Genomic DNA, 22,665 nt, shown 5'->3' with positions numbered 1-22,665 from the left:
GTCCACAGCGCCCACGGGCCTCATTTAATTCCACCCGCTGGGACCGCAGGGCGGTGACACCCGAATCGATAAGTACGGGGACCATCCAACTGATTAATAACAACACCTTAACCAGGGCGCTTTATTTATGCACACCATATTGCTAGCGCTGCGCACATTCATGATTCAAGACATCCTTTCTTCCCTTGATCGCATGATTCTTAGGTTGCATCTATCGATTATTATTGTCTGTCTGCATCATTTTTTTGCTCTGAATTTCTCTGCATTGTACTTCATGGATGGCCGTCTTCGCGATCTACGCAGGACGCGCCGAGAACTTGTCGGGTACAACTGTTTCTCCAAAACAATACCCGTTGAATCGCCACAATGAGCAAGGAACCATGGCTCGACTCACTCCCAGACGACTGGGTGTCGCAGCCACCAGCAACACCGTCTCCGTCTTCGCGCCCGTCACCATCCCTTCCCACGGGTTCCGGGCCCCAGTCGGCGCGTACCCGCAAATGTATCGGATGCACTCACCGAAGTCGACTCCCCCGGCCTCCTCACCACCCACCACCAGGCATTAAAGGGAAAGGCACTCTGAGAATATACAAACAGGCGCAAGCTAAAAGAGCCGGGAATGACACTCCCAGTCCAAGTGCCTCTCCACGATTGAATAATAGTCCAGCCAAAGGCGCGTCGCAAGGGAACACTAAGCCAGGAACGCCGTCCCGGAAGAAACCATCATCGACACCATTGAAGAATATGGCATCAGTCCGGCGGAGTTCTAATGTCTCGAGCCATACACCAGAGCAAGGTACAGTTCAGGTACGGCCCACGAAAGGGGATGCAAAAGGCACGCCGGAATGGCGGCGGCGGCTCATACGCGGAGAAATGCCTGCGGATGAACCGTGCGACTTGTTTGCTCCTCTTGGTCTGGAAAGCATTTTCAAGCCTCCTCCAGCGGGATGCGAACCCGAGGTGAAGCGATCATCTGCTATTCGCGGTCGGACCGATGGTGTAAGGTCCGCAGATGAGGAACCTAGCGACAATCAAAACAAACGGGATAGAGGCACGTGCTTTGCGAAAAATAAAAACATCGAGGGCAGGGATTCGAGCACTTCAACACAGGATAAAGAACAAGATAAGGAGAACCGAGAACATCACCCTGGTTCGAACGAGAGCGATTCTATATCAAAACCTGACAATACTGGTGCCTCACAACTCTCGAATTACGGCTTAGACGGAGTATCAGATATGGATGTCCGCATGAGATCAGCAAGTAGACAGGAGGAAATCCGCAACGAGGGAATAACGCCTATTTTGCTGTCCAGAAGCAACACGGCAAACTGTCGGACAACCTCGGGTGTACTCAAATCAGCACTGAAACAGCTAAATGACAAGCTCGAGCGCTTCTCCCAAGATACCACGGGCAGACCAGCTTCAGAAACTGGAGGCGGAGAAGGTAACACCCAGCCGGAGGATCTCCTCGACGTCACCAGCCAGTCTCTGCCAGCGGATCTGTCGACGGGAACGCAGGATATCATAAAAACAAAGCCGTTTGTGAACTTTCGTCGTGGGGGTTACTCCGACGATAGCTCTTTCCACATGCGACCATTGAGCCCGTCATCCTTCCCATCTCAAGTCCAATCATCTTCTCCTCTAGCCAACTCTAAAATTCGAAGTTCACCACCGCCATACGATACAACCAGTCCTCCGCAGCACCGTCAGTTCAGCTCTCCCGACGCAGTCTACCCTCCTGCTATCAAACTGTCGCCAGCCAGAGATCCTGGACCTGATAGACCAGAGTCCCGCAAGATGAACTCCTCAGGCAGTCCCTTGAAGCTCTTTGGAAACCACGACACGTTCACCAACAACAAGTTACTTCGACGCATGAGTCAATTCGAGGAAACTTTTGAAGGTATCTCTGAGGAGGACGAGCCTGCCTCTCCCTCTTTAAAAGTGAGACGAAAAAGGGCGAATCGTAGTCTTCCAAATCTGAGGCGCGGTTTGGCTGATGATCACTCAACTCAAAAGACTGCGCGTCCAGAGTCTCAGGATGCCGCCGATCCACACATGACCCGATTTGGAAGTGGTCAGCTGGATAATTTCAACTTCGAAAATGAGACTTCACACCGCCTCAACGTCCCAAGACATCCATTTGAGCACCAGAGGCCACTTTACGCTGGTTTGCAATCCAGGTCTTTTTCACGGGACACCCGGAGAGACAGTCTGTGGAAGGCGAAAAGCCTCGATTCGATTCCCGAGAGAAGACGGTTTCTACGAGATCGGCAGCGAATAGCTTCACGCAGATTTGGGGCCAGTCAACCGGCATATATGACAACTGAGTTGCCACGTCTTAATACCCCGGGTAGGAGTTCAACTCCTAAGCGACGCCGAACCCTGCAGAAAGCGAATGAACAACTTCATGACCGTCAACGGGAATTAGATATGCTCACCGAGTCCATGAGGGGGCTGTCATTGTTGCAAATAAGCTTGGAGCAGCAGGGCATTAACTATGACACACAGAGCGGTATAGACTTGTCACAGCCCGCCCGGCAATCAAGATCCCCTACTCCAAGTCAAATGGGAGCCCTCGGGGATCGAAATTCCCAATCAAAGCGTGGTGACAAATCACATGGAGCCGATACTATCCCGGAAGGTCGGAAACGCTCCCTCACCACCCAGGACTTTCTAGATGAGGCTACCAAGATTATGAGTATGATCCGCGCAAAGGGCAAGTACAAGAACGGCTTGGCGAGTGTGGAGGAATCGGACATAGCAAGTGTCGCTAATGTAGATGAGACCTATACTGAAGAGTCAAGCCGAGAGAATCTTTCGCGTCCCCCGAGTCGTGATGGTGTGGACATGCGAAAGTTGAGAGAGCCTCGGCAGCTGGATCCGCGTATTGTCAGTCATCTTAGAAAGTTTGAAGACAAGGATGATATGGAGCTTCTCATGGGCGCCTCTGTCATGTCTTTGCATCTTGACAAGGAACGGAAAGCGAGGGGCAACAAGGAGAACAATGACGGAGGCGACAATGAAGTTGAATACAGCCCTCCAAACATTCGAATCCGTGATAATACATTCATACAACGCAAGCGGAAGCACTCCTCAGACTCAGATCATGACCAACCTAACCACGAAGATCTCTTGACTGTGAATACTCAGGCGTCATCCGGTAGCTCCAATGGGCATTCGGTTCCAACCGGCTCGTCGAGCAGTTCCAACGCTAAAGGTGTCATTCCTTCTGATATGGTATCACATCTGATTCCCGAACAGGTTAATGGGATGGTCTACGACCGTTCGAATCACACGTGGGTCAAAAAGAATGTCAGCGGGTCCGTGAACAGATCAAGAGGTGACGACAGTGAAGAGGATCCATTTGGCAGTATTCCGGACCTCAGTGTAGACGAAATAGAGGAGATGAAGAGGGTCCAACAGTTTATCTCTCCCAATGATCAACGTTCTGCTGGACAGGGAGCTAGGGTTTCAAACACACAATCCAATTTCGATCAGCCGGAGAGCCAACCTCTTGATTGCCGGCCCAGCACACGAGATGGAGCTAGATCTATCCCGGATTCGAGCTCTGTACAGTCCAAACTGACACGTTTCACCTCAAGTGGCCCCAGGCCGGAAACTAGGGCTACTTCTTGGGGTTCTGATGATTTGACAGAAAATAATGGGCATAAACCCGATGATGCTGCCAAGCACCAGCGCCTCAAAGACATCGAGCATGAGATTGAGCTCCATGATGGACATACGCATACCCTACCACGACAGCCTGAAGGCTCAGGACGTCAGCCGCGAGTTGTCACCATCAGCTTCTCTTCTCCTCTGGTGTCGCAAGTTTCGCATCCTGATGATGATGGTGGGGAAGTGGACGAACAAATGTCGAAGCACAGAGTTGCTGTGACAGCTCCGTCCCGCCACACGTCACTTGATGGAAAGCCTTTTGTTGGTCGCCCGATATCTCGGATAGAGGAGCAAAATGAAGATTCGCCAGACTCGCTGAGTCTGGTTCGCCGAGACGCAAAAGGGCAGATCGCATCCAGTCCTCTCTCGAATGGCTATCCATCATCTGCTGGTCACGACTCCAGTTACAGTTTCCATCTTAGCCCGCTACCTGATTTTACTGTCCACCAGGTTGACGACCCTTTGCATCTCGAACTTAGCTATATCGCGCAACGAACCCATCCTTCCTCGTTGCGTCAGGTGCATGGAACGTTCGCTCTGGCTGCAGAGGATTTGGTAAAGCATATTACCGACGTGGAGCCGTATGAACCGTATTGGGAGCACATTCGGCGATTGAATCTCCGGGGAAAGGGTCTCATCACTTTGCACAGGCTCAACGATTTCTGTCCTCGCCTCGAGGAACTGGATGTCTCAGAGAATGATCTCGGCCAGCTCAGTGGTGCTCCATCTACGCTCCGCACTTTGAGCATCCAACACAATTGCCTCTCGAATTTGACGGCGTGGGGCCACTTGGTTAACCTTCAATACTTGGACGTTTCGGGCAATCAACTCGAATCGTTGGATGGTTTCTCTGGATTGATTCACCTGCGGGAACTGCGAGCAAACAATAACAAGATCCGAAACATCGACGGCATTCTCGACCTGAATGGCCTCTTAAGTTTGGAATTGAGGCACAATGCGCTGACAACGGTTGACTTTGAAGGAGCTGAGCTGTAAGTTCGTTCCCGAACTTTTATCGAAGGTACATTTACTGAACATGCTTTTTCTTTCGATACAGTACTCGTCTACGCGAACTCGATCTCAGCAACAACCAGCTGACTGCCGTTCGAAATATTCACTTTCTTCCGGCTCTGGAGTCCCTTGATCTCAATACGAACCAGGTCGATGAGCTCCATTCCTCCATGCCGTTGCGCAACATACGGTTTTTGAGACTCTCAAACAACCGCCTTCGCTCGTTTGATGCCGCCATCTTTCCCCATCTGACATTGCTCTATCTCGACAAGAATTATCTGTCGACAGTCAACGGGCTGGAGAAATGCAGCCACCTTGAGGTGTTGTCTCTTCGAGAGCAGATGTCTCTGCAATCAACTGAACCAGCATCCATTCTTGATATCGATATCAGTGCTATGAAAGATATCCGCAAATTATTTTTGTCTTCTAATCGACTATCGGAGCGAATCTTGTCGCCTTCGGTGCCTGTTTTAAGTTTACAGTTGCTTGACCTGGCGTCTTGCGGCCTTAATGGCCTTCCCGCTCATTTTGGCGCGAGCTTTCCGAACCTCCGGGTTCTCAACCTTAACTTCAATGCTTTGACAGAACTTAGGGGGATAAAAGGGATGAATGGATTGGGCCGTTTGACAGTGGTGGGAAACCGTGTCAGCAGGCTGAGGACGCTCTGCCAAGTCATAGGTAGACTCGGCAGAACAGACAGATATGGTCACAGTTCTCTTAGAACCATTGACCTACGGGGCAACCCTCTTACAGTTGGATTTTATCCCCCACCCGTCTCGGGAAGTGGACGGAACGGAAACAATGCGAAAACGTTGGAATTCGCCCTGAAAAGTGCTGATGGGCACAAAGAACAGGATGAGAACCGACACACTGCCCTTGCTACCTTCGGTCGCTGTGCAGACATTGCACTGCCCGAATTGGCGAACGAAGTGAGTAAGATCGATATCGATTGCGAGTCGGAGGTGGAGATCGATGATCCATATACTATTCCTCCGGCCGATGCGGAAGCGGATCGAAAGTATCGATCCCGCTTGGATGAATCGACGAGAGTGCGACGCATGGTAGTGGAACTTATGATTTATGCTGGATCTGGCGGTGCTATCAGAGTTCTTGATGGGTTGGAACTGCGGCCGATTCTGGAAGATGAGAAAGCGGAGATGGACCGGGTTTGGAACAAACTGGAGGATTTGGGCGTTTTAAAGAAGGTGGGAGGCTTTAGTTAATGGGCGTTGTCCTCTTTTGGACCTTTGGATTTTCTTTTCGGTTAACGCTTTGATGCATGGGCGATTGAATTGGGTGGCTTGATGATTATGATTCTTTTTTTGGTTTAGTCTCTGTTTCCTGGTCATTTCTCGAGCCAGGACTTGTATACGGTATACCATATGATTTAGCACGACGACCGGTGTTGCAGGGTGGGAGCATTGTCATGACTCATTACATTGACGATCCAAGGTTGTCCTTGGCTATGATCATTTCTCTTTCGTTTTTCGTTCCATGATGAGTGTATGGGAGTTGAATACGACAGGAAAAAAAAATGAAAGTTTGTGATGTCGCATGAATTATTCCACTGGTAGTCTAGTGCGAGCTTGCAATTGGATGGAGTGGTGTTGACAGTTGTTCCCATGAAATTAACGAGTCTCGTCTCTGCTTCTGCATGCTTGAAGTGAATCATCATCACAAAGATGACCTGTGTGACGGTCCGAACTAGGCGGTGCACTAGGCGGTGAGGCATATTGCTGGCAGAATCCGTCTCGCTGGACCTCGTAGATAGCTTCTTTCTCCCCCAGCTTAGTCTCTTCGTTCTGAACTGCCTCATAGCTTCTAGATAAACCTACTAGCTAATGGGATTTGGGTTTGTTACAACCTGCACGTGAAGAGCATCCTAGGTGATGAAATGATGATTTTTAAAAAAAAAAAAAGGTGAAAAAAGAAAGGGGGGGGGAATGAAAAGGGAGTGATAGTAGAGAAAAAAAAAAGGGGGGGGGGGGGAGGAAGGAAAAGAAAATAAAGAGAGAGAGGGAAAAGTGCGAGGATGGATAAGGGGAAAATCAGAAAAAAATTTCTGACAAGGGTGGGATTCGAACCCACGCCCCCTTTCGAAGACACGGAAACTAACAACCCTGTAACCTGGGTGACAGGACTGTTGCCTGATTCAGGTCGAATTCCTGAACCGTGCGCCTTGGACCGCTCGGCCACCTTGCCATTTGTTAGGAATATTGTGGTCAAGATTATCTCATGTTCGAAAGGTGGGAGATGAGGTGTATCCATGGTTCACCTACCCCTTCCTCACCTGTTGACACTTTGACATTGCCCTTCTTTTTCTTTCTTGTCTGCTTTTTTTATTTTTTTTTAAAAAAAAAAGACATTCTGTTTGATTGTTATTGTCTACCTTGGATTCAAAAAGTTCTTTTTTTTTTAATTCCTTTTCTGATGCCCTTGTCTACTGGCGGGATTAGTCCGGGTGTGATTATATATATTTCGTGTCCTAATGGAGTATCCTCTCGCACCCCTTACAGCGAACAAAGAACGGGTAATCGCATCATGCGAAACTTAAATACCCATAACATCAGAATCTTCAAAATGGAGCCATTCAAATAACCCAAAGAGGAGTCTGCCAGGAAAAGTGAGCATCTGACAATTGCAGTAGATGTGGTTGTTAGAGCAGAGGATGAAAGAGACCATAGTAAGGCCTGACCCCAGTCTGCATAAACCCGATGAGTTTGCCCGTCAAAGAGCATACGTAACATAACTAGCCAGAGAAATCGAGGATGCAAAATGGCAGTAGTGAAGAAAAGGCTCGTATCCGCGTAGCTGCTATCAAACTGCATTCATAACCCGGATGCACCTGCCCCCTTTCAGTCTGTTGCCAAAGAACACTCTTTCACTGGCGCAATAATATACGATAACTCTGACCAAAATTAATAGCATCCATTGATATTATAGCCACCTTTTCACTAGCATTAATCATCCTGCATGATCTTTCACAGTCAGCCTGATAAGCCTCAATCACCTACCTCTAAGTAGTAAGGAGAGCAGCCACAGGTCCTCGACTATGCATCCTACTTCCGTAGGCAAGGAGGCTGACCTGAACAGTGTACGAATCTACAGTATAGTCCTTAGCAAACAATGTTAATGAAAGCTGTGTGGGAACACGTCGTTAGCAGGAAAGCTTCTCATAGTCAATCAATCCTACAGACACATCCTCTCTCGACAGGCCCTGCGACAGGCCTATTCAGCACAGCAATGGGCACCGTTGCATGGCGACTTTAATGTCGTTTGTGCTTCTCTTTGGCCTCTAGCTGACTAACTATAGACTGTGGGGGCATACGGAGTAAAGCTTCCAAGTTCCTGATTGTTCTGGAAACAAATGCCCCAGAAATGGGAGTGACGAATAGTCCTACTAGCCTCTAGGCTCCTAGTCTATCGAACACATGTTGGCGCCGCCGGATCTGGCTTCCTGAGGCAATTAATCGCTCATCGGTTAACTTAGGTAGGTAGGTGTTCGCGATAGCAGTACGGAGTACTCCGTACGCAGTAGCGATCAAGGCGTCGACAGTCAACTCTGTTGAGACTTGGCTGCCTCCGCCACGGTTCTAAGCGAAGCTCCGCGTTCCGAACGTCGCACAATTGGAAAGCGCGGCTCGTGTCTCCCTGACATGTACGATCGAGTAGCTGTGACTCGAGAGCATTACAATAATGACAACTACTTCAACGGATCCTGGATCTATTGTCTTACAGAATTTAAACGACTAGGGTCATGAGCGATCACTTTACTCGACGAGAAAAACGTCGGAGAAAAGCAGACTTGGGTTGGAACTGAACGGTCGAGTAACTTGAACAGGTCCAGCGACTATTGCTGAGGCTCATCCCTGATTAACTCGCTGCTTCCTTGCTTCCTGCCTGCAAGCGGACAGCCAGTGTAGCGGTGGTATGACAGACTTCCGCCCTGACAGCCAGCGAGATGAGCACGTTGCCGGATGATTGGCAGCAGCGGGAAGGACTTCATTCCTGCCATGCCGGCCAGCGTCCGTCGAGGGTGAGGTAGGGCAACGTCCGCAATCCCATCAATTTCCAAAGTTTTTGTCTGCCCAACATTATCACCATCATTGTCATCCCATCGCTTGGGCTCTGATAGATCACCATCGTCATCAATCTACGTGACAGTTCGAGGATGAGAGCCTCTGTCAGGCGCTCCGGCTGCGGGATGGGAGTTGAGGACGACGCTTTTCGTAGGGACGGGTCAGACGCAGAAAAATATCCTGCCGGATGAGGTATGTGTGGGCTTGCGGTATGTAGCGAGTTATTCTTCCGAACTACTCTATCGTGGTCTAACTAGGAGTGATGGGTCGCTTCCATCGCACCGACGGTCTTGTACCTCTGAATTATGTTTTCGTTGCTGCTTAGTACTGTGCTCCGTAGTTATCTCTTTATCTCAGGTATTAGTGGACTGTACAGAGTGGCAGTATGGCCGTGTCACCTGCATACAGAATAACTCTCTCGATAGGCCAGTATCAGCAGTAGTATTGGACTGAGATAAGAGACTGCAAGGAATTGTCCTCGTCCACCGCCTTTCGTTTCGGGCAGATTACCTGGGGGCAGTGGGCAGTAAACCCCCCATCGCTTTTCCTGCCGATGCCCCAACAGACACTCGACGTTATCGCATTCTTTGTCTTGTGTGCCTACTCAATGCCCCTTTTCGGGGATGCCCGACCTGCAGTGGTATCTTCTGTCACTGACTCTGTAACATTGTTCGTCCCCCCACAGGCGGGTTAGAAATCGAGCACGGTAGGTTATTACTGTAACGACAAGCTTTAATTAGGTTCTTCGGTGACAGGCCCGCGAAGGCGGTGACGGGGTTCCGCGTCATGTGCGCAATCCAGGCCGACCGACAGGCAACGGACTGCGTTCTTTTCGTTCCAAAGCATTCACGACAGTATTCCATTCCAGGGCTCCAAGCTTCCCATCCCAAGTCTCCTGCGAACCTGTAGGATTTGCGTGCCCTGCAACGTGCTGCCTCCGTGAAGATCGCGCGCCCCCCCAGCCCGTTGGCGTTCTCCGCCCGGGTGTGGCTTTCCCTTCGCTCCGTCCCTTTCTTTCCTTCTTCCGCCATCCGCACCGTCTATTGGACCTGTCTTCTTTCTTCCCTCCCCGATCCTCCATCCTTATCCTCTTCGGTCCAGCACCGTCTCTCTTCCTCTCTCTCTCACTCTCTCACCCTCTCACTCTCTGCATGTCCTGCACCCCCGTCCATTCTGCGATCGCCCTTCGCTCCCCGTGAGAAGCCCCCCGAGGCGGTCTGACCAATGTCCTCCCCATGTCCTCACCTGGTTCCGCGACAGATCATGCCCCGCCTGGACCCCTGGTGACGCCTGCTGCATCCATTCCTGATGATGATTGCTCCAAAGGGGACGGCCAGGACGGCAAGCACCGCCCCGATCAAGGGCTGCCTGTCCATCCCCAGCGCGAGCTGGAGCACGGGCGTCACCAGCGGACCCCATCGGACAACGACGATGCCTGCCGCGCGGTTGTTGACCGGCTCCCGACTCGCTGGACCTCCAAACCCGCGCCCAATTCTCCCCTGAGGAGAGTCAGCACCACCCCTCTGGACCAGTTCCGGTCTTCTTCCATCGCCTCGCCCTCTTTCCGCTCACAGAGCCCCCAGTTGTCGGAGAGGGACAGCATCTTTGCTACCCACTATCTCCCGTCCGACAGTAACGATGCCACCACCACAGGTACCACACCACCGCCCTCTCCTGTGCGAGATGCAGACCAAGCCCGTGGCATTGGCCTGATATCGAGCCCCAGAGATGCACCTGTCTCTTCCGCCTCCGCTGCCGTCTCGACTCCGAGTACATCCCAATCGCCCGTCGACAACACGGCATCTCCCCCCCCCTCCCTTACTTCCGCCGTGGACGACTCCACCCACCACCAAACCCCCGTGGCCGGTCCAGGTGGCCTTCGTCGTGCGTCAGACGTTCTTCTGTCCTCTCCCACAGTGCCCTTAGCCGGCTCCCACGTCGGCTGGGTGCGACAGCAAGAGACTGTCGAGAGCTCCAAGGTCGCCGGGACGCACCGAATTGCTATCCGCGAGACGTTCCATCCGCTTCGAAAGATCGTGTCCGAAGGCGCTGGCAACGAGACCCCTCCCGTGTCGAAAGATCCTGACCGCAAGCTCCTCCCCTCCGCTTTGGGCGACACTCCCCGCCTGGGCCATATCCCGATGGTTCGTCCGTCCTTCCCCGATCACGAGATAGCAATTGCCGAACCCTGGGCGTCGGTACGGCACCACAGACATGGAGATGGCGCGGTGGACGTTACCTGGGATGCCAAATTGGACCGCGGTCCGAGCCGGGGTCGTAGCACCCGGGTGGAGGAGTCAATCGAGGCCAATTTGACCAACGCGGAGCCGGCGGCTCATGTGCGGAGTCGCAAGTCCAGTCACTATCTCGGTTTGTTCAAGGAGAACACCACATCCCCCGACCGCAAGAGACGAGAGGACCGTGGGAGGGAGCTGGAGAGTGAAGAGAACGTGGAGGAGCCGGAGGATCAGCGACTGTATGAGGAGGAGGAATCCGAGTCTCAACACACGCCGCGGCCGTCCCATGCTAGGCTTCATCTCCCAACTGGAAAGGAGAGCCCGCAGCGCCGTCCTCCATCCTCCGAAATTTCGAAACCGCTTTTGGGGGACAAGGAAGGCGAAGAGACTTCCGAGTTGGAACCCACCGGACATCTTGACACAGCGGATGCCCCGCGTCGTCCTTCTCGAACGCTACCTCGTTCCTTACTGGAGGAGATTCGCAATTTTCATCTGACTGCGGGTGGCGCTCGTGGTGGCTCTTTTTCTCCAAGCATCCCAACTCAGTATGCAGAACGTGCTCGAAACGACTTCGGGGAGAGCAGAGACTATGGTAGCCAGTCTCCGCGGGATGATGACTTTCTGTCGCGTCGGGAGCGCAGGCAAGACTCCGTCCCAGAGGAAGACGAGGACGAACATATTTCGTCTGCCTTGTACTTCCCGCACGAACCTGCTGCCACTGAAGATGTCGGACGCTTTCCACCGTACCACCACGAGGGGGAAGATTATGCCCTTGGGCAGAAGACGCGAATGGGAGTTTCTGAACCAGAAATTGGCGGCCATGTGGACATTTCTCTTCGATCCCGGAATGACAGGAGCATCTTGCATGGGGATTTCCAAGCAATGAGCGACGCGGAGGACAAGTCTCTGGCGACAATCTCTGAATATAGTCAGGAATCTACGTCCGAGTCCGAAGCTGCGTCAGCCGATGAAAGCGGCTTATCCACTCGGGAAGAGGAATCCAGCTTAACGGATGACGCGGAGCTGACCCCAACAGCCACACCGACCCAGGGCCAACGGTATACTCGTCCGCGACGCAAACATGCCCAGACTGGCCCGATCGGAGCGGTGGAATTGAAGCCGTACCGGCATCAGGTCGGTGGACATACAACGGTGTTTCGATTTTCGCGGCGTGCGGTTTGTAAACAGCTCAATAACCGTGAGAACGAATTCTATGAACGGATCGAAAAGAGGCATCCTGAAATGCTCATGTTCCTGCCGAAGTAAGCCCTCGTACTCTCCATATCATTTCGAGTGTTTCTCCCTATGACTGACAATTTTAATTGCCTACAGGTATATTGGTGTTTTGAACGTAACCTTTTCCAAGAAGCCAAAGCAGTCCAAGACTAGGCGCGATGAAAGCTCACAGCAGGGGGAACCGGAGAGTCTCGACGGGCATAAGCGCTCCGACGAGACTGCAACCCAAGACCGAGTGGCCTCTCAGCCCTCGAAGAATCCGCAACAACCGAGAATATTCAGTCAGCAGCAGGTGACTGGAGTGATTCCGAAAGTGATCCTTGAGAATAACAGACACATCATCCCTTCCGACCTCTTTCTACCTCAACGACCGAGGACCGCTGATGGGGCAAGGTCGTCTAGAAAGGCGCTGTCTGATGAGGGCCCTGCCTCCGACAGCCAGACTCCAAAGAGCAGTTCTGCCAACGACGTGCATGGGTCTCCTGCCTCAACCTCCACAAGCCAAACTAACAGCTGGGGAGCGACGACAGTTAATCGAAAATTGAAGGAACAGGTCCTTCGGGAGGTATTCAGCCCGCCAACCATTCACCGCCACCACCGGCGACATGCACGCAATCATCCCAGCTTGCCTAGATACCGCTCAGAGACCGCTCAACGCGGGGCCAACCTTTCGGAGGATCAGACTTCTAGTCGTCGCGTCAGCGGGGGGAAATCACCGCCGAAGAGTCGTGCAATTGACATTGTCAAGAGTGCGGCACAGGATCAATCTACCCTTTCCACTTCGGCCTCAACCGCTCTGGAGAGACACTCGAATCCGTTGGAGAAGGTACGGACGGCTGACAGTCCGCCACGTGCCAGTTCTCTGACCAGGGATCGGCCGGTGAGGCGACGGCATTCAGGAAGTGGGTTGCAGAGACGGCGGAGCATCACCAGCGGCAACCGTGGCGATCTCATGTTCTTCGAAGACGATGGATATGGTGGAGACCGGGAAGACGAGATCTTCACTATGGAAGGTGATGCATCCATTCCACCACCTCCTTCTGTGACCACCAATGGAGCTTCCAAGCGCACCGCCTCCGCTGATCGGCCTCCTGCCAAAATCCCCCCTCCTCTTGAGCAGACGAGCCCTCCTCCACCGATGCCGGATGTGGAACATGTCCACGTTCCCACGAATCCGAAGGAGGCGCAGCCGAAACGCGATGAGCGAGTTCAGTACTTCATCCTCCTCGAGGATCTCACGGCGGGCATGAATAGGCCGTGTGTCCTCGATCTAAAAATGGGTACGCGACAATACGGCCTGGACGCCGACGAAAAGAAAAAGAAATCGCAACGCCGCAAGTGTCAGACGACCACTTCGCAGCAGCTGGGCGTGCGACTCTGTGGCATGCAAACTTGGAACGTCAAGAAGCAGGAATACCTCTTTGAGGATAAATACTATGGTCGTGATCTGAAAGCTGGCCGGGAGTTCCAAGATGCGCTCACTCGATTCCTCTACGATGGCGTCAGCTACCGGAGCGTGAGCAAGAAGATCCCCATCATTCTCGAGAAGCTGGGGATGCTCGAGAATATGATCCGGAAGCTCAAACGGTATCGCTTCTATGCCAGTAGCCTTCTCATCCTCTATGATGGGGAGCAGTCGCCGCCAAACAAACGGGGGGAGGCGGGCAACTCGAAGCGGTCGCCTCTTGAGCGCCGAGCTTCCGAGGAAGGTCACAACAACACGGACGTGCAATTGAAAATTGTCGACTTCGCCAACTGCGTGACCGGAGAAGACGAACTGCCGCCGAACGTGCGTTGCCCGCCTCAACATCCGGATGACGTCGATCGAGGTTACTTGCGCGGTCTCCGGACTCTTCGGATGTATTTTCAGCGGATTCTGAGGGAGGTCAGCCAGGAAGACTACGTCGAACGTGGCGAAGGCGAGGCGATGGCTCTAGGTCATCGAGGTGCAGGCCGGGAGGGTTCCTCCGAGGGTTTTTGGGTCGAAGGAGTGGTTGACAGTGATCCTGGGGAAGTCAGTTTCTAAAGACGTCTCTTTTGCATTGTGATACCCGACGTATGAACATATGAATTGCTGGACACCGCATGTACTGATCAGAACGATCACGTCGTGTGGGTGGCAGCAATGGAGTTCACCAGCTCCAGTCATCATACTGCATCCGGTAATTTGTCCTCCATTTTCTTCTCTTTCTCCAAGTTTCTTTTCTTTTCTTTTCTTTTCTCTTCCTGTCTTTGAATGACTGATGATTGTGGTTGCACAACGGCGCCTGGTTCGGAACTTGTTTTTTGTTTGTCTTTTTTTTTTCTCAGTGGTACCTTCATGGACCGGACGGCGTTAGACCGGGGCAAAATGTTAGACTGGCTGGGGATTTCGCTCATGGTGATGGTGATACGATGACCTGATATATTGATTCGTCTTCTTTCGGATCTGTTGTTCCGCTATTCTGTTCTGGTGACACTTGAAAGACTACTTAGTGTATTGGGGCCATCGTTCTGTCGTGAGGAGGTTGTCTCTTTATCTATCTATCATCGGTGGGTGGCTTCGTTGTGGGCGTGCTTTGTTAACGATACCTCTTGGGAAGCGATTCCTGAGACCTGGAGTTGGCCGTTGACTTCTACTTACTACTGTACATAATTCAACTTATTCGATCTGATCATTCTAGAATGGATAATGGAATAATAGTTGCAGTACTTGTTTTAGAGCTCGATAATAATCAGTGTAGGTATGCAGCCACACCAGGTGTATGCCGTACACATTTTGAATCACGTGTCAGGGCGGGATGGCACAGTAGAGCGGGGAATACAAACTCGTTTCCAATCTTTCCATTATCCTATATACGCTCTATTGTGTAACCACTATCGATCCCTTTCTTTCATGGTAGATTAGAACGCGGTGCAGGACTCGAAGGAGTAACGTCGAGCTTGATCAGCTCAGGATACCGATAAGCAAGCACGACATATTGTATTTGTGGGTGTTCTGGATCTATCTGCCAGTGAGTGTCATTGTAGGAGAATAATGATCATTTAGGTGTCTATTTTTAGGAGCTCCTACTTACTTATCTTCGGGGTATATCGGTATTAACGACTTCTCCAGAGATCCTGTTGGTTAACTGGTTTAAGCGGGGTTTGAATAGATTAATGATAAGAAAGAGCTGGGACCGGGGGTCCACCGCCGGATAGCTAACCTAGCTAACTTGGGTAGGGACCTATGTAAGCTCCCCAGCCTGCCAACTCACCGTCAGATCCATCATCGACCAAGTCATTTGACATTGATTCGCTTTGCAATTGCGCCTCAATACTCCGCACATTTAATGCGATTGTTTTGTTTCTTATGAAGATCTTTCTTTATATGTAACTCACTCTGAAGATATTCTCTTTCTTTCTGTACGAACCACTTTCATTATCGCATGTTACGTCCGATCCGAGATATCGTCGATCGAGGCGAGAGTTCGGCGCTCCCTCCGACCCGCCCCGACGTATACTTACTTGCTTTATATCCATACATACGCAGATATAAGATATAACAGGGTCAAAGCTAGCCCCTCGCAATGTCCAACTCCAACCCGAACGGCTATGTCAAAACGACCAGGATCGACAAGCGGGATTTCGACGCCCATCGGCCGCTTCTGGCAGATGACGGATACGGACAGGCACGTGGACATCGACGTTCCCTGTCCGGGTCAAGAATTGCAAGGATCTCGGCTGATGATGATGGGCGCAGTGATGGGCTGCTGAGTGACGTGGTGGAAGAGATTGTGGAACGGGATCGGAGGAGATTGAAGAAGGAGATTGTGAGGTTCTTTAGCTTTGTTTGGGGTGTTATTAGCTGGTGGGTTTCCCCCTTCTCTAAAAGAGAGAGAGCGTCCCTCTATCTTTCTCATTTAACGTGGAATTTCAATGGGCTGATAATTGATTACTGTTTCAGTCTCGGTGCTGGGAGTATCACCGCCTTTTCGCTTTACGGTCCTTTATTCCTTACCCGGCTACATTACACCCAAGACCGCGTCAATGCTGTTGCTGTGGCTGCTGAGATCGCCATGTACCTGCCCGTCTCGATTTTCGGATACCTGTGTGATCGCTACTCGCCGTCTCCCGTGTCGTTTCTAGCCGGAATCCTCTTCGGAGCAGGTTATTTGCTAGCTGCTTTTTCGTACAAGAGCGGCCCGCCGGTCGACACGGGTGGTTCGGGATGGCCGTTTTGGGTCATGGTCGTGGCCTTCGTCCTGGTGGGTGCTGGCACCTGCTGTATGTACGGGGCTGCTGTGACAACATGCGCGAAGAACTTTGGCCGAGGGAAACACAAGGGCATCCTGCTGGCGGTTCCCATTGCTGCATTCGGCCTCAGCGGCATGTGGCAGAGCCAGGTAGGGACATACTTTTTGTGTGAGAGACTGGAGGACGGCTCGTGCGGCGACGTTGACGTGTTTCGATACTTTTTGTTCCTGGCGCTGCTGCTTATCTGTCTAGGCCTCGGCGGGACGTTCGCATTGAGGATCGTCGACGACGAAGAGGAGGAGAAGTACATAGACGAGGCGGTCTCCGAGCTGGAGCGGAGCGGTATTCTCGGTGAGAACGACTTCTTCCGTCCCAGGGAGGAGGTCAGGGCCGCATATGGCACGTTTCACGGCGACGAGGAGCAGGAGTCGATGACTCTATCGGAAGAAGAGCGCGAGGAGCAACAACGCCAGAAGCAACGGGAGGAAGAGGAGCGCAGGAAGAAGAACTGGCTTCTGAACCAGGAGACGAGACTCTTCTTGAGAGACCATACCATGTGGTGGCTCGCAGCGGGTTTCTTCTTCGTTACGGGGCCGGGAGAGGCTTATTTCAATAATGTATGTACCATTGCTCTCTCTCTTGCTGAAATTGCTTCACTAACAGTGGTTTTTCTTCCAGCTCGGCACGATTATTCAAACACTGACACCAGTTTCGTACCCTCTTCACGCTCCACCCCCAGCAGGCCTGCCCTCGACGCACGTCAGCACTATCGCCCTAACATCGACCATCGCCCGGCTCCTAACGGGCTCTATCACAGACATGTTCGCTCCTCCAGCAACACACCACTGGATCTACAGCCTAGACAACCCTAACCGGCAACCGATCCCTCAACCAGACGGGCCGACCTTCTCCCGCCTCACCTTCCTTCTACCCTGCGCCTTCATCCTCTCCCTCGGGTTTTTGCTGCTGGCTAGCCCCCTAACCCTGCACCACCCGCAGCTCTTCCACGCCACCAGCGCCCTCGTCGGCTTCGGCTACGGCGCCTCCTTCGCGCTCATGCCAATCATCATCTCCGTCGTGTGGGGCGTCGAGAACTTCGGCACAAACTGGGGGATTGTCGCCATGGTCCCTGCGGCAGGGGCTGCAGTATGGGGGGTCATCTACTCGCGTGGTTACCAGAGTGGTATCTCTGCTGTTCCGCATCTTCCTCCGGACAGACAAGGCCAGTGCTTTGGCTGGCAATGCTACGGGTTTTGGGCCATTGGGTGTACGCTGAGCGTGTGGGCGGCCATGATCGTGTGGACGCTTGCTTGGAGGGGGTGGAGTAGGAGGGGCGTTGTAGTGTAGATTAGATTAGATTAGATTAGATTCTCTTCTTATTGTCCTATTCTTATTTTCCCCTCATATTTTTAAATTATAGAATTTAGACGCTTGCAGAGGCAGAGGTGCATAGCAGATAGACAATCCATTGTTATGAAATGAAATGAAATGAAATGACGATGAGAAGAAGAAAAAAAATCAATTGGTTTAATTTTCCTGTTTCGATCCCTATCTGTATCTGTATCTGTATCCGTCTACTTGCCTAGTAACCTAACCTAACAAATGAACCAATACCAGAAATCAATATGCCACCAACAACCCAACAAGTTAATCAATCAATGGGTATCTCAAAAAGAGGGGGAAAAAGAAGAGAGTAAAATCAAAAGAAGGGAGTAAAAATCAAAAAAAAAAGAAAAAAAACGAAAAAAAAAAAGAAGCTATAACCAGCCGTCCCAGGTTTACAAGGTCAACTGCCAATCAGAGAGCACAAAAAAGGGGTAGTGATAGTACCAATGCGATAGGGCAGTAAATGGTAAATGGTAGTAGTAGCCAAGAAATGAATAACTTCTTCCGGGATCGCGAAGGTGTTTTCCATGTAGACTGACGTCCCGTCTATATATCCGTCGAGCTCGGATCAAGACCCATAAACACCTTGTACAACCTTCTGCTGACAGCCGGGCCGATGCGCGAATCCGTCAGCGCGCCGTTCTTGTTGGCCGATTTGCGGACGTCTTCTAGCAGGGACGGGCCGTGCTGTTTCATCCCCCTTAGCAGGTCCGTCACGCTGGGGTATTTTGCCGCGATGCCGTATGCCATCGGGGCCGTCACGCGGTTGACTTCCTGCAGCATCTTGACGAATGTGTCGGCCTTGTCCTCGCCGGACTTGACTTGGCCGACTTCCATGCAGAATGCGGAGTCGTTTAGATCCATCCGTTCTCGCCGGTAGGGGATTGTCGAGATGTGCTCGGTGAAATTCTTGATCCACTCCGCCGACTCGGCGGGGGCAGCAGTGTGGTGGATGAGACATGCATGCGTGACCTGCAGCTGAAGGAGAGCGTCTTCGATGGTGTCGTCGTCGACGGGAGGAGTGTCTTCCGGCTTGCGGGCCTTTTTCTTGCGCGGCCTGGTTTGACTACTACTGTTACCAAGACTGTTGGTATCGTTCAGCTGCCGGAGAACTTCGGCTTGGTAGGCTCTGTTCCGTGAGTTTTTGTTCTTGCGCATCCAGGCTGCAAGACCTTCAATGAGGTATATCACTTTGCAATTCGGATAGGCGCTTTTCACCTTCAGAACATGCAGTTCAAGCGTTTCTGCATCTTCCGAGTCTCCTCCTGCTGGCGGCTGTGCGATCACCATGTCCACAAATTCCTGCGCGGAAAGCAAACACAGCACATGGTCTTCCAGTCGAATGTGCAGAGGACACGGCTCCCAGTGACCCGCCTCCTCGTTGAATGTAGCCTTAACCTTACGCCGCCATTTGACGATGTTGCGGATCGAGCTAGTGAAGAAGGTTCTTTCCACACCCAGGTGCCTCATGAACTCCGTGACCTGGTTCCCAACACTCGTATCTGCAAATGTTGTAGCGAGGTCGACGATCATTTCAGGCGTGGAATTCTTCTTGTCAATTTTAAGCTTGTTAGCCTCTGCAATATCCGCAGCCAACTGCTTCTCTTTGGCCTTTTCTTCTTTCTCTCGCCGTTTTCGCTCCCTCTCTGCCTCCTTCTCCCGTTGACGTTGTGCCTTTGCGGCCTCCCGCTCCCTGGCCCTGGCCTCTTTCTCGGCTGCTGACAGCTTGGGCTGTTTTCTTGGGTTCGATCGGTTCCGCGGTTTTTCAAATAGTTCATCGGAGAGCAGCTCATCCAAATCAGAGTCATCTTTTCTCTTCTCCTGTCGCGGACGACCAGTCTCCTTCGCACTGGACGTTGTTCGATTCTCAAGGCTAGCCAGTAGTGCAGCAGTCCGATCAGAAAGCTGCCCTTTTGTAGATTTTTGAGACTGTTCTATGAGAGAGTTCAACGCATCTTCTGGCAGAGCGAACGGATCACTGAACTCCTCAATATCATCATCATCATCATCGTCGATCGTGATCGTCGGCGCTCTCGTCGTTTTCTGGACTTTGGATTGTACTGGTTGTTTTCCCTTGCTTGTTGTAGGCTCCGGAGCGGAAGACGTCCAGACAATAGGATCAGATTCCTCCCCGTCCCATTTAGACGTCTTTGCTGTGGTAGGTCCGACATTGGTGCGACCCGCGGACGGCGAAGCAGGATTATCGTTATCGTTGTCCGAGAAGATAAACAAGGAATCCGATTTCACGGCCGACTGATCATTTTGCACTGTTTCAAATTCCGGTGTCAGCTTCCTCTTCTTCACCGGCTGATGCTGATCCGGCTCATCGTAGACGAATAATGATGAATCGAACTCGTCGGATAGAAAATGCGGAGAGCTGGAAATGCCGGCTTTGGCAGGTGGCCCACGGACGCTCAACGACTGCGGCTGAGTTCGACGATCCGCATTAGATAGAGGAGATGGACTTGAAGAAACCAGATCGATGACTTCTGGCATGTTTCTGCTGTTTCTGCTTGGTTGGAAGAGTCAACAAGAGAACGACATCTTAATGCTGTCATCGCCCGCGGATAGACGCGAGGTTCCGAATGCGCGTATCGTCGCGGTTTCACGTGACTGTTGATACCCAGCTTAATGTAGGCTATCAATTCCTAAGTGTACTGAATATTCCTCATGGTATTTTGTGGTTTCTCGTAGCAGTATAAGAAAAGTAATGTGTATTATTACACGGTCTTCAAGATAGCAGCAGCAAGTATCGCAACCACACTTCCAGACAAGATGAAGCCCACCACCAATTGCTGGAACCCCATGAACGGCCGTCTCCGGGAATCGAGCATGTCCTGAATTTCCTCCTCGAGTCTATCTCCTAGAGCGGTGAGAGAGAACTCACTCTCTGCTCTTTTCTTCCCATTGGCAGCCATCCTCGCAAATTCCTGTTCGTCCATTTCGAACAGCACCTTTCTCATAATGGCGGTCCACTCGTCGACCTTCCGCGCATCTCGCAGCCAGCCCGTCTCGCCTTCGACTATGGTTTCCAACGGGCCGCCAGTGTTGGATGCGAGAACTGGCAGGCCAGCATGCATTGCCTCCACCGGGACGATCCCAAAGTGCTCGTTTATTGGAGTGTAGAGGAGTAGCTTTGCATTGCGAAGGAGCGTTTGCTTGAACGCTGTCGGCACGGAGAGGAGGAAGAGAACATCTATGGAATCGGGAATGGAGAGGGCTGATATGACAGTGTTGGATGTTGCAGTCTGAAGACCGAGCTCTTGCGCCAGAGTATCGAGTTCCTTGTGATACTGTACATTCTCCTGAACACGGTTGTCATAACCGCCTAGTAGACATATATACATGAGCGCCTGTACACTTTAAAGAAGCACAGAAATAGAGGAGGATGAATAATACGGAACTCACCTGCGATTACCAACCGCGTCCCTTTCCGTCCTTCCTTCCCCAAGCCATGATATGCCCGGATCGCGAGCCCCACATCCTTTTTCCTTTCGAAACGATTGATACTGAGAAAGATCTTCTTGCCACCCCAGAGATTATCGCCGATGATGGTCTCCTCTTTCCCAGTTCCCTTGGCCGTCAGCGCCTCACTCGTGTCGACACACGGATACACGACCTTCACATCGCCCAATCGACTCAACCCAAAAACCTGACTGACGACCCCGCGAGTGAATTTCGAGTTCGCGACGACCTTGTCTGACGCGCTCATCGCCCAGCCTTCGAACCAGTCGAATGGGCAGCGATAAAGTCCCTTCAGAAGCCGCATCAGAGCGCTGCCCTCATCCCTCCGCGCAAGCAGTTGGTCCGGAAAATGACAATAGAACAGGATGCGCTGTTTGCCTCGTTGTCTGCCGTTCCTATTCCTACCGGCGGCGAATCGCGGACCGAGAGTCTTCAAAATCGGCACGCAGGCAGGAAGTTGGTCGACGATAAAGATGTCGTCTTCGAATTCGTCGTCGTCGGCGCCTTTCGTCTCTGTCTTCTTCTTCTCGTTCCCCTCCTTTTTGTTTGTTCTCCCCATCTCCGTCAGAACCGACACCGTCAGGTGCAGCTGTCGCAGCACCGCCATCAGCAGATGTAGTCGTCCAAACACCAACGCCGGGAACAGCGTGTTTCCTCGTACACGCACGTCGAGCGTGCCATCGCGCGCCTCCTCGAAGCAGTGTGCCTTGTCCCGGTGTGAGGTATATATCGTCACCTGGTGGCCGCGTTTCTGCAGCGCAAGGGCCACATCTATGATGAGTCGCTCCGCACCGCCAATGCCGAGATCCGGATGGATAATGATGACATTGGACCGTCTAGAGCCGGCCATGGCGCGGTCCAGCCCTGAGAAGGGCGATTGTAGATTAGATTGCCGGGGAGGAGTTGTAGGGACGAGTCAAAGACCAGCTGTCATTACTCCTGAAACGGAGAGTGCAACGTCATGTGATGGCCCGTGTTCCTTATCTTATCGCCAGCTGCATCCCGACGTCACCAGGAAGAGTACTCGACCACAGTCCTCCCGCAAAGATTGACATGTCAGTCATGACATACCTAATTACGAGTATCTGGTCCTAGGATAGCGACTTTACTTTCTAACCGACTTACACCAATATCAATCAAATACCGGGGGAAAAAGGCAAATAGACATTCCTCCTAGTCTTGCTAGTTGTACATGTACCGTATGATTCTAGTTCACGAATCAGACGTACGAGCAGGAACATCGACATTCAGAAGCTGTCCAAGTGGCCGCACCAAATATCGTCCATAATCGTCATTTGTGCAGAATGGCGAAAAAAAATTGTCGAAGAGAAAAAGAAATAAAACAAAAATACAAGAAGCGA

General features: G+C 51.8%; 6 protein-coding genes and 1 non-coding gene across 7 annotated transcripts; 4 read left to right on the top strand and 3 right to left on the bottom strand.

Annotated features, from left to right (window-relative positions):
• Positions 1 to 366: 366 nt before the first annotated feature.
• On the top strand, positions 367 to 5,909 carry VTN77DRAFT_288 (uncharacterized protein; the record flags this gene model as incomplete). The annotated part of the gene is made up of 2 exons (XM_069418767.1): positions 367 to 4,667; positions 4,733 to 5,909. The coding sequence occupies 2 exons, from the start codon at positions 367 to 369 to the stop codon at positions 5,907 to 5,909; spliced, it is 5,478 nt and encodes a 1,825-aa protein (XP_069282651.1).
• An 840-nt stretch (positions 5,910 to 6,749) lies between these two features.
• On the bottom strand, positions 6,750 to 6,888 carry VTN77DRAFT_t6. Its single transcript has one exon. It is a non-coding gene; the product is annotated as a tRNA-Leu (tRNA).
• Positions 6,889 to 9,372: 2,484 nt separating this feature from the next.
• Positions 9,373 to 9,674, top strand: VTN77DRAFT_287 (uncharacterized protein; the record flags this gene model as incomplete). Its single annotated transcript, XM_069418756.1, has 2 exons — positions 9,373 to 9,434; positions 9,506 to 9,674. 2 exons carry the CDS (start codon positions 9,373 to 9,375, stop codon positions 9,672 to 9,674), a joined length of 231 nt encoding a protein of 76 aa, XP_069282650.1.
• Positions 9,675 to 10,000: 326 nt separating this feature from the next.
• VTN77DRAFT_286 (uncharacterized protein) lies at positions 10,001 to 14,264 on the top strand (the record flags this gene model as incomplete). The annotated part of the gene is made up of 2 exons (XM_069418745.1): positions 10,001 to 12,264; positions 12,335 to 14,264. The coding sequence occupies 2 exons, from the start codon at positions 10,001 to 10,003 to the stop codon at positions 14,262 to 14,264; spliced, it is 4,194 nt and encodes a 1,397-aa protein (XP_069282649.1).
• A 1,522-nt stretch (positions 14,265 to 15,786) lies between these two features.
• VTN77DRAFT_285 (uncharacterized protein) lies at positions 15,787 to 17,800 on the top strand (the record flags this gene model as incomplete). Its single annotated transcript, XM_069418734.1, has 3 exons — positions 15,787 to 16,067; positions 16,164 to 17,070; positions 17,132 to 17,800. 3 exons carry the CDS (start codon positions 15,787 to 15,789, stop codon positions 17,798 to 17,800), a joined length of 1,857 nt encoding a protein of 618 aa, XP_069282648.1.
• Positions 17,801 to 18,385: 585 nt separating this feature from the next.
• Positions 18,386 to 20,335, bottom strand: VTN77DRAFT_284 (uncharacterized protein; the record flags this gene model as incomplete). Its single annotated transcript, XM_069418723.1, has 1 exon — positions 18,386 to 20,335. One exon carries the CDS (start codon positions 20,333 to 20,335, stop codon positions 18,386 to 18,388), a length of 1,950 nt encoding a protein of 649 aa, XP_069282647.1.
• A 224-nt stretch (positions 20,336 to 20,559) lies between these two features.
• VTN77DRAFT_283 (uncharacterized protein) lies at positions 20,560 to 22,154 on the bottom strand (the record flags this gene model as incomplete). The annotated part of the gene is made up of 2 exons (XM_069418712.1): positions 20,560 to 21,167; positions 21,248 to 22,154. 2 exons carry the CDS (start codon positions 22,152 to 22,154, stop codon positions 20,560 to 20,562), a joined length of 1,515 nt encoding a protein of 504 aa, XP_069282646.1.
• Positions 22,155 to 22,665: the final 511 nt, after the last annotated feature.

Source organism: Rasamsonia byssochlamydoides (genome assembly GCF_041956645.1).
Source record: "Rasamsonia byssochlamydoides strain NRRL 3658 unplaced genomic scaffold VTN77scaffold_1, whole genome shotgun sequence".
Lineage (NCBI taxonomy): Eukaryota > Fungi > Ascomycota > Eurotiomycetes > Eurotiales > Trichocomaceae > Rasamsonia > Rasamsonia byssochlamydoides.
Note: the sequence above shows the minus strand (reverse complement) of the source record. Positions and strands in the feature narration are given on the sequence as shown.